The following is an 11319-nucleotide window of genomic DNA, read 5'->3' as shown; positions in this document are numbered from 1 at the left end:
AAGAAACCAAAGGCTCATGAAAGAAATTGTCCTTTAATCCAAAGGCTGCTATTACACTAAGGAAATTGCAGCAACAATCTAGAGTGGAATCTAACCAGAAAAAAAACACTACAGGGCTGCTCCTTTTCTCTGTTGGGTTTTGCAATTACTGTAACATGTATTGAGAAATTTACATCCACAGATCTTTGACATTTCTATGCAGATTCACTCACATATTTCTTAAAGAATATAAGGAATTTTCCATGCAAGTCTGTATGCAATGTAAAGAGGCCAGAAGACAGTGGAAGATTACTTGGAACGGGACTTACAGATAGGAGTTAGCTGCCATGCGGATGCTGGGATGAAACTTGGGTCCTATGGAAAACTACCTAATGCTGTTAATTGTTGAGCCATCCTTCCAGTTCCCAAGTATATTTTTTATTAAGACAGGAGCCTAGCATGACTGTCCTCTGAGAAGCTCTACCCAGCAGCTGACTAAAACAGATGTAGAGATCCAGAGCCAAACATTGGATAGAACTCAGGGACTCTTATGTCAGAGTTGGGGTAAGGATTGATGGCCCTGACAGGAATAGGAACTCCAGGGAAGACCAACAGAGTCAACTAACCTAGAATTGGGGACTCTTAGTGACTGAAACAAAGAACATACATAGGCTAGACCTAGCATCCTTGAACATATGTAGCAGATGTGCAGCTTGGTCTTCATGCAGATACCCAAACAATTAGAGTGAGGGCTATACCCAAAACTCTTGCTTTTCTGTGGAATAAAGTCCTCTATCCACAAAGCTTTAAATCATAACATTCAAATTCTCTTTCCCTAACCTTACTTTCATCTCATAAGTAAAATAGGCTACAACTTGAAAGACCCACACTAACCTTGCCTTTATCTCATAAGATAGGCTACAACTTGAGGGTTCACAAAATATTTCTTAATTACAACACTACTAAAGACCACAGTCCATGTGTTATGTGAGACTCACATTGACTGTGAGCTCCTACAATAGAAAAACAAGTCACTATTTTTACCACACACTGTCAGAGAAGAAACATTCTGTCTCCAAAACAGAAAACACAAAAGACAGCAAGTACTATCAACCCCAAATCCGCAAGGACAAACACAGAATCTGACAGCTCCAGCTTTGAAATGGTTGTTATGAATGATTTCCAAATATACATACTCTGCAAACTTCTATTCAGAATGAAGTTCTTGATAAAATTTGGGGTCTCAAGAAGTATGAACTTTTTTTTTAACATTTTAACATTTGTACTAATTCACTCCAGGTTGAACTACGTTGTGTTGAGAAATATAAGTAAGTTTATTAAAGGGTTTGCAATATTTTTCACAGGTGCATTTCAGTCTAGTATGAATTGTGAAATGGTTCAATTGTTCTTAGTATGTCCAGAAGACCTTGGCACATTCTTCACATTTGTATGGTTTCTTTGACAAATGAATTCTTTAGTGTTGTTTAATACCAGAAGACTGGTAATAGTTTTTGCAATGTTCTTCATATTTTTAAGTTTGTCTCTAGTAAGAATTACCCTGTGTTTGATCAGTTAATGCAACTTCTAAATAATTTGACACATTCTTTACATTCATATGGTTTTTTCCTCCAGAACAAATTCTTTGATGATCCCTAAAGTTTTTGTTGAGCATTTTGCCATATTCTTTGCATTTGTATATGTCCTTCACATTGTGAGTTAACTTGTGTAGACTTAAGTATGACTTTGTAGAGAACGCTTTTCCACATTCCTCATATTTGTAATGTTCCTCTCCAGAACAGGCTATGAAATGAGTAGAAAGAATCTGGGAAGTTCCAAAGGACAAGACTTATACAATTGTAGGATTTCACATCTGTAATGAATTTCCTTGTGTTGAGAAAGTAATTATGGACAATAGGAGGCCAGGACACATACTTCATATTTGTAGAGTTTCTCTACTATATGAATTGTCTTGTGTTTAGAAAGTGATAATGGAAAATAGAAGTCCTTTCCACATTCTTCACACTTATATGATTTCTCTCCTATATGAATTTGCTTATGGTTGGAAAGTCTTGAAGGATGATAGAAGTGCTGTCACATACTTCGCATTTGTAGGTCTTTTCTCCTGTATGAGTTCTCTTGTGGTTGAAAGTGATGATGGAAAATGGAAGGTGTTTCCAAACACTTTGCACATTTATAGTTTCTCTCCTGAATGAAGTTTCTTATCTTTGGAAATTCTTGAGGAATAACCAAAGGCCTTCCCACATACTTCACTGTGGTAGGTATTCTCTACTGTATGACCAATCTTGTGTTTAGAAAGTAATGATTTATAATTGAAGGTCTTGTCACAAATATCACACTTGTATGCTTTCCCTTCTGTATGAATTTTCTTGTGGTTTGAAAGTCTTGATGGATAATGGAAGTCCTTGCCACATACTTCACACTTACAGGTTTTTTCTCCAGTATGAATTTTCTTGTGTATCGAAAGTAATGATGGAAAGTGGAAGGCTTTTCCACATATTTCACATTTGTGTGGTTTCTCTCCTGGATTAAGTTTCTTATGTTTAGAATGTCTTGATGGATAATCAAGGGCCTTGCCACATGCTTGACCATGGTAGCGTTTCTCTCCCATATGAACTATCTTATGCTTGGAAAGTCTTGATGGATAATAGAAGGCCTTGCCACAAATTTCACATTTGTAGGGTTTTTCTGCTGTATGAATTCTCTTATGATAAGAGAGTTTAGATGAAACATGGAATGCCTGGCCACATACTTCACACTTGTATGGTTTTTCTTGAGTATGAATTCTCCTGTGCACTGAAAGTGTTGATGGACAATGGAAGGCTTTGCCACATACTTCACACTTGTAGTTGTTTTCTCCAGTATGAATTCTCTTGTGTACAGAAAGTGTTGATGCACAATAGAAGGCTTTGCCACATATCTCACACTTGTAGGGTTTTTCTCCCGTATGAATTCTCTTGTGTACCGAGAGTAATGATGGAAAGTGGAAGGCCTTTCCACATACTTCACACTTGTATGGTTTCTCTTCTGTATGAATTTTCTTATGTTTGGAAAGTCTTGATGGAGAACCAAAGGCCTTGCCACATACTTCACACTTGTAGGGTTTCTCTCCTGTGTGAATTATCTTGTGTTTACGAAGTGATGATGAAAAACAGAAGGCATTTCCACATACTTCACACTTGTATGGTTTCTCTTCTGTATGAATTTTTTTATGGTTGGAAAGCCTTGATGGATAATCAAAGGCCTTGCCACATACTTCACACTTGTAGGGATTCTCTTCTGTATGAACTATCTTGTGTTTAGAAAGTATGGATAGATAATGGAAGGCCTTGCCACATACTTCACACTTGTATGGTTTCTCTCCTGTATGTATTTTCTTATGTCTGGAAAGTCTTGATGGATAATAGAAGGCTTTGCCACAGTCTTCACATTTGTAGGGTTTTTCTCCTGTATGAACTATTTTGTGTTGAGAAAGTAATAATGGATAATGGAAGGCCTTGCCACATATATCACACTTGCAGAGATTCTCTTCTGTATGAATTATCTTATGTTTAGAAAGTATGGATGGATAATGAAAGGCCTTGCCACAAACGTCACATTTGTAGGGTTTTTCTCCTGTATGAATTATTTTGTGTTGAGAAAGTTTTGATGGATCATGGAAGGCTCTGTCACATACTTCACATTTGTAGGGTTTTTCTCCTGTATGAATTCTCTTATGGTTGGAAAGTCTTGATGGATAGTCGAAGGCCTTGCCACATACTTCACACTTGTGTGGTTTCTCTCCTGTATGAATTTTCTTATGCTTGGAAAATGTTGATGGATAATGGAAGGTCTTGCCATGGTCTTCACATTGGTAGGATTTTTCTCCTGTATGAACTACCTTGTTTTGAGAAAGTAATGATGGATAATGGAAGTCCTTGCTATAATTTTCAGACTCGTGGGGTTTCTGTCCTGTATGAATTCTCTTGTGTAAAGAAAGCAGTGAAGAAGCATGGAAGGCTTTACAACATATTTCACAGTTGTAGAGTTTTTCTCCTGTATGATTTCTTTTGTGTGCAGAAAGTAATGATGGAAAATGGAAAGACTTGCCACATTCTTCACACTTGTAAGGCTTTGCTCTTAAATGAATTTTCTGGTGATTCTGAAGTACTTTTTTCCACTCAAAGACTTGGCCACATTCTTCGCACATATAGCATTTTCCCCCTGGTGATGAAGAATTGAGAAATGAATAAAAACAGAGTAATATTCTGTATATTTACAATGCTTATTTCTAAAATGAAACATTAACTCATACTTGCATTTCTCTATAAAACTTATAAGCTATATTCAAATTTCTATCTGTATTTATTGAGGCCTAATTTACAGCACAGAAGAGGAGAAAGTCATGTAAACTTCCACTTAAGAAGACCATGATGACATAGAATATAGAAACAAAGGAATAGTAATCAAATGCACACATGTAAGCAAAACATATCAACTATGAACACCCTTATATATAAATGCAAATCAACCCCTTAAATAAATATAAAGGTTTTATGATTACTTTTAAAAAATTATAAAATAGTGTAACTTGGAAAACACCTGAATAAGCAATATATTTTTTTCTGAATACATAACACGTGAATAAACAATATGCATGTATGTATATATTCTAAATATGTAGCTTGGTTTTAGAAGCGGTAAAAGCTAGGTGGCATTAGAACACTTTCATAATAACATAAAAGAATAAATTTCAAAAATTCAAGACAAGGAGTTTTACACAAATCTTAACGCATAATGTTTTTGCACGTTGTATAAAGATTATTCTGTAATTCAAACTCTGATTTCTCTGCCCCCTATCTTCTTACCATCCAGACATGGTATTATAATTCTTGTTTTTAGAATCTCTCATTTTGAATTTGTATAAATATTGTTCCCCATTAATTTTCTGATTTGTCAATAAAAGTGACCAGCCAATAGCTGGCCTGGCCTGAAGAGAGAAAAGAGCTGGACTTCTGCCAGCAAGGGACACACACACACACACACACACACACACACACACACACACACACAAAGAGAGAGAGAGATGGGTGGGTTGGGGTGGGGATAGCTATGAGGAAGGGGTCCAGAGACACATGAATAGATGTCTGAAGCCCAGAGAACCAGACCAATAGTACAATGGTATCATAGAGATTTTGGCTGGGAGACAGTCAGATTAATTTAGAAGATTATAATCAATTATTAACACCTCAGTCATGTTTTTTTAAATCTCATCAAATAAGTCCTATAGTCTTTGTCTCATTCATTTGAGAGCTAGCTGGGATAGAGAAAAACCATCCCTTTTAAAAATGCATGCACACGTATCTTATGAAAAACAAAAATAGCCAAATAAAAATGACATGGAAATGACAAAGGTTAGGCTGTCATGGGAAACACAAGTTATTCTCATGGTAGAAGAAAACAAAACTTATGGAACTCATAACATGATGTCCTCCTTTGAAAGAAAGAGAAAATTGGATATTTAAAAGATGATTTATACCAGAATATTTTGTCTCAATGGCTTTATGCTGTATCTTAAAATTTCCTACTCTGTTCTCTGACACCTTCCTTCTGACATACCTGGGTGCAGAGTGATAGCCTCTCGTTTCTTCATATCTGAAGGCTCTTTTATTTGTTCCAGAAGTGTAATCAGGTATGGCTTAGAGGAAGCAAGACCTGTTTGTGGGAAAAGAGAACATTGTTAGTATGTTCTCCTGGGAAATAAAATGCCCCTCCAGAATTGTGTGAGCAAGGATGAGAAGATTTAAAAATAAAAAAGGAGTGTAGAAAATTAGTTCTCATTTATTTTCTGCTGAGCACATCAGAATACTTAGGAGGGACTTAGAGTTTGTGAGGTCCAAGCTTCATATCCCTCAGTTATAGGGAGAAATTTTTAAAACCCAAGTGTGTGACAGTCTTTTTAAGGCGAACCACTTATTTTCTAATACAAGTGATACATTTAATAGGGGGCTATGAACACAAGATGTAGTGCTAAGCTATATGAGTAATATTAATTTTTCTTAAAAATCTCCCTGTTGGAAGCACAAGCTCCCATGAGGTACTGTACAAAGGGAGCAAGTTTAATGTGGACAATTAATTAAGAATTCATCACGAAAGCTATACTCACCCAGGAACACAAGGTTGCTGTAATTCTCCAACATCACATCCCGGTACAGACTCCACTGAGCAGGACCAAGGTATTCCAACTCCTCTGCAGAGAAATCAATGGCCACATCTCTGAATGACAGTATATCCTGGAAAAAAAAAGAATAAATATTAGACATTATTTTGGGAGGTTAGTTTGGTCCTATGTATTCAAATGCTAACTTCTGTTCCCCAAGATCTGGCTGCCCCAATTATCAATTATTTCTCTTCTGTTGTTTTGTTTGTTTATTTATTTATTTTGTTTGTTTCTTTTTCTTTTTATTCTGTGCTTTTGACAGGAATTGGATTATGTTTGTTCTTGCTTATCGAAAATTTCTTCATTGCATCATTCAGTCATTTCTCCGTGTTCTTTCTCATAGTTTCTTGTAGGCAATTACCGCTATACTCTTCATCCACAAGATTGCTTTCAATACACCCCCAAAGGTTTAGTTTTCTTGAGATTTCATTTTCATTCCTGTGTATGTTTTCTTCAAACATTTAGTAAATATATGAACAGAAAGTGTACCTACAGACAAATTTTATGAAGCTAGTATCACGTTAATAACAAAATCAGATAGAGACCCAACAAAAACTGCAACAACAAAAGAATTTTAGTAACCAATATCCATAATGAAGTCAAAGTCTAAGTGCTCAAAAAATATATTGGGAAGAAAAAAACTTGCAAAGAAAATACAGACACATGTTGAAAACACTGACCATGAAGAAGTTGGATTTATCGCTTAAGTGTGGTGATGGTTCACAATATGCAAGTTAATAAATACAATAAATGACAGAATATTATAGACAAAGATTACATGGTCACTTCAACCGGAGCAGAAGCTTCTTTAATGCACTCCAATGTTTTCGCAACAAAGTGCTAGAGAATGTAGGACTAGAGGGTTGTTCCTTTAAGGAGAGGAATGTAAACCTGTTTTCTATACAAGCTTAGAACAGATTGCTAGTGGACTGAACTTTATCCTATCACTGTGGCTAAAATCTCTGCTGCCACTGAGTCTCCTCCAAGATTTTTCTTGTAGTTAGTTTTCCTTATTTATTTTAAAACTGTTTTTCCACTCAATCTATAAAACCCATGTTTATAGACTTGACAACAAGTATCCTCTTATTCACATATGATCTGTATTTAGCTAATAGTGTCCCTCTAAGAGATGTATGTATGCTTTACTGTTCATACAGGATTTAAGTGATTACCCCCAGAAGCGTTTTCATCTAATTGTGCTTGTGCACGAATATGCCTATAAGAACAAGTGGGGGTCAGATTCCCCCAATTTGAACAAAAAACAGCTAATAAGTTGTGTTGGGCAAGCTGCCTTCCTGCCTCCCCCGCCTTGTTATTTTGCTGTTCATGAAGCCCTTGAAACCCTGCAGGGATGCTGTTTGGGAGCATAAGAGAGAGAGTATGGGATTCCCCCCTGATCTCTCCTCTACCTCCATCAGACTCCTAAACCATACAGACATGAGCATGTTGTCCTCTAAGAGGCTCCACTCAGCAGCTTTTTCAGACAAATACAGACACCCATAGCCAATGAGTGGATGGAGCTTGGGGACCCTTATGGAAGAATAGGAGGAAGGAAGGGCCCCAAAGTGAATAAGAACTCCACAGGAAGACCAACAGAATCAACTAATCTGGAACTTTGGAGCTCTGAGTCTGAACCACCAATTAAAGAGCATACATGGGCTGGTCGTAGGTCTCCCCACTGATATACAGTAGATGTGAAGCTTGACCTTCATATGGGTTCTGAACAAGTGGGATGGGAGAAACCCCAAAACCTGTTACCTGTACTTGGGATATGGTCTTCTAGCTGGGCTGCCTTGTCAGGTCTCAGTGGGAGAGGAGGCACCTAGCCTCACAGAAACTTGAAGTGCCAGGGTGTGGAAGGAAACCCAGGGGAACCACAACCAACTCAAAGGAGAAGGAGGGGAATAGCGGAAGAATTGTGGGAGGGGGTGACAAGGAGGTGAGCTGTGAGTGGAATGTAAAATGAATACATAAAAAAATAAATTAAAAAGAAAAGAGAGAGACAGAATGGAAGATACATATGACACAATGGAAGGTGCATATGACCTCATGGGGAAACTGGGAAGAACTGGGAGGCTATACTTAGGGGAGTGGAAGAACATAAATATGGATTGAAAAGGAACTGCAGGAACTCTTACCCCTACTCTCTACCTGCCGACAGCTCCTCTAGGCAATGTAGTGGTCGCCATGATACATAAACCACACAAAGACTCCACAAAGAAAGAGCATTTCAGACCAATTTTCCTTATGAACATTGATGCAAAAATATTCAATAAAGTACTCACAAACTAAATCTATGAACACATCTAAAACATTATCCACCAAGAGCTCAGGGGTGGCTATGAAAACCCATCAACTTAATCCACCATATAAACAATCTGAAACAACCAAATATTTCATGTCAATCTCCTTAGATACTGAAAAAAAAACTTTGAAAAAATCCAGCACCTCTTTATGTTAAAAGCCTTGGAGAGATCAGGGATACAAGGTGCATACCTACACACAGTAAGAGCAACATACAGCAAGTGAATAGCCAATATCAAATTAGATGGAGAGAAACTTAAAGCAATTCCACTAAAATCATGGACAAGACAAGGCTGTCCATCTCCCCATATCTCTTCAATATAGTACTTGAAGTTCTAGCCAGAACAATAAAATAACAAGAAGGGATACAATTTGGAAAGGAAGAAGTCAAAGTATTATTCACAGATGATATGATGTATGCATAAGTGATCCCCACAACTCTACCAGAGTCCTCCTACAGCAGATAAACACCATCAGCAAAATGGCTAGATAGAAAATCAGCTCAAAAAAAAAGCAAAACAAATTACAAAAACAAAATCAGTGGCCCTCAGTTATACGAACAATAAATGGGTTGACAAAGAAAGCAGGGAAACAACACCCTTCATGATATCCACAAATATTATAAAATATCCTGGTGTAATTCTAACCAAGCAAGTAAAAGGCCTGTAAGACAAGAAGTTCAACTATCTGAAAAAGAAATGTGACTAAGATATCAAAAGATGGAATGATTTCCCATGATCACAGATAAGTAAAAATAACATGGTAAATATGGCCATCTTGTCAAAAGACAACCTCCTGAATGGAACACCAAATAGCTCAGGCACTAAGATCAATGATTAATAAATAGGACCTCGTGAAACTGAAAAGCTTCAGCAAGGCAAAGGACACTGTCAATAGGAAAAAAAAATGACAGCCTACAGAATGGAAAAAGATCTTCATAAACCCCACATCCCATGGGTGGGGGATGATACCCAAAATATATATAGAAAACAACAACCCAAATAACCCAACTTAAAAATGAGGTAAAGAGCTAAGCACAGAATTCTCAACAGAGGAATCTCTAATGGCCAAGAAAGGCCTTAAAAAGTTCTAACATCCTTATCCTTCGGGAAAATGCAAATCAAAGCGATTCTGAGATTCTACCTTACACTCAGCAGAATGACTAAGTTAAAAAACTCAAGTCACAGCACATGCTGGCAAGGATGTGAATGAAAGGGAAACTCCCCCATTGCTGGTGTGACTGTCAAGTTGAACCACTATAGAAATGAATTTGGCAGTTTCTCAGATAACTGGGTACATAGTTCTACCTCGAGACGGACATACATACAAAAGATGTTCCATCATACACAGCAGGGCAATTTGCTCAACTAAGTTGGAAGCAACTTCATTCATAATCTCCAGAATCTGGAAACAATACAGATATCCCATGACGAACAAATAGATAAAGAAAATGTGGTTCATTTACATAGTAGAATACTGCTAGGCTATTGAAAATAAGGACATCAAGAATTTTTTCAGGCAAATGGATGGAACTAGACAATATCATTCTGTAGGCTTAGAAGTTCTTGAACGCTTCAACTCTCCCTTTAGCCCAGAGGTTAATTATTTGGATTGTGCACACACTGGTTCATTCTAATTCCAAGATTATTCTGTGGCTATATAGACATGTATTGTGATGATTCGGGTGACAGGGTTGTACACTATGAATTCCTATTCAAATCTAACAATTCATTCCAAAGGAAAATGAGCTAACATCCCATACAACGGTCACCCTCACAAGACTCTCTGCTCCTGGACACTAGGAAATTTAGGAGTTCTTTAAGTCCTGAGAATCTGACTGCAGCCATGTCAGTACGGTACAGCTAGGCAGAGCACGTTCTGGCAGAGCAAGTTCTCCAGCAAAGTTGAGTGAGCTCCCTTCAGCATCTCATGCAGTCATCAGACCCAGCTTGCCCTGGCAATCCTGTTGCTTCCAATGTTCTCCCTGTCAATCCTACTCCCAGGGGCAGTGGCGCATCCTCGGTCAGCACAGCACCTCCAGGCCAGCAGCTTCCCCGTCTCCCAATCAGCCCAAGTCAGCTCCCTCCAAGACCGACTCGCCACCATGCACAGTGTCTCAGAATTGCAGGACGGCGCTGCTCCCTGCACCAACCTCCATGTCAGAGATCCAAGCCCAGATCTGAGCAGGACACTCCTTTTACTTTGGGGAGAAACAAGACTGAAGAACGAATCCGGAAGTTTAATACCGATAGTCCTTGTGACGTCATAATAGTTGGGACTACAATTCCCACAAGTCAGTGCAAAAGACTTCCAGGAGCACACCAAACAGGTTTTCTGCACTGCCTGGGTACCTGCCCAGCTGTGAGCAAGTGAAATCAGAAAGAAACAGTCTTTGGCAGCCAGCCTCAAGGCATTCTTACTTTTTGAAAGTGCTGTGGTCTCAGTACGCGATGTTTGTCTGTGAGTCGAACCTTACAAGTAATGTTTATCACATTTGCTAGTAATTTCTGCTAAAACCTGATGTAAAGCTCAAATCTGCTTGTAAAATCATACTAACACATGGGAAACCATGCTTTCATGGCCTGCTTTACTTAAAAAATTAGGAAGCAGGAAGGTAATGTAGGACTGAGCATTTAAGATTTATTGAAACCAGGCTTGGTGACACCGCCTGACATGCAGCATCTCCGGTGTTTCAGACAAAAGAATTGGAAATCAAAACTGGTCACCACCTGCTGTTCTCTGAACACAGGCTTTCCTCATCATCATCTCTCCTAAGAGGAGACACAGAGCTCCCGGGATCACACTGCTGTGTATACTGA

The 11319-nt window shown here is 38.1% G+C and overlaps 1 protein-coding gene across 2 annotated transcripts; it reads right to left on the bottom strand.

Moving 5' to 3' along the window:
- Positions 1–1292: 1292 nt before the first annotated feature.
- Zfp458 (zinc finger protein 458) lies at positions 1293–10690 on the bottom strand. Of its 2 annotated transcripts, none has more exon segments than NM_001142962.1 (4): positions 1293–4200; positions 5596–5691; positions 6143–6269; positions 10653–10690. In NM_001142962.1, coding segments are annotated over 4 exon segments (2259 nt in total). In that variant the 5' UTR covers positions 10659–10690; the 3' UTR covers positions 1293–2170.
- Positions 10691–11319: the final 629 nt, after the last annotated feature.

The sequence above is a fragment of the Rattus norvegicus genome, chromosome 2, assembly GCF_021556685.1.
Source record: "Rattus norvegicus strain SHRSP/BbbUtx chromosome 2, alternate assembly SHRSP_T2T, whole genome shotgun sequence".
Taxonomy (NCBI): Eukaryota; Metazoa; Chordata; class Mammalia; order Rodentia; family Muridae; genus Rattus; species Rattus norvegicus.
This window is presented reverse-complemented; position numbering and strand designations above follow the sequence as displayed.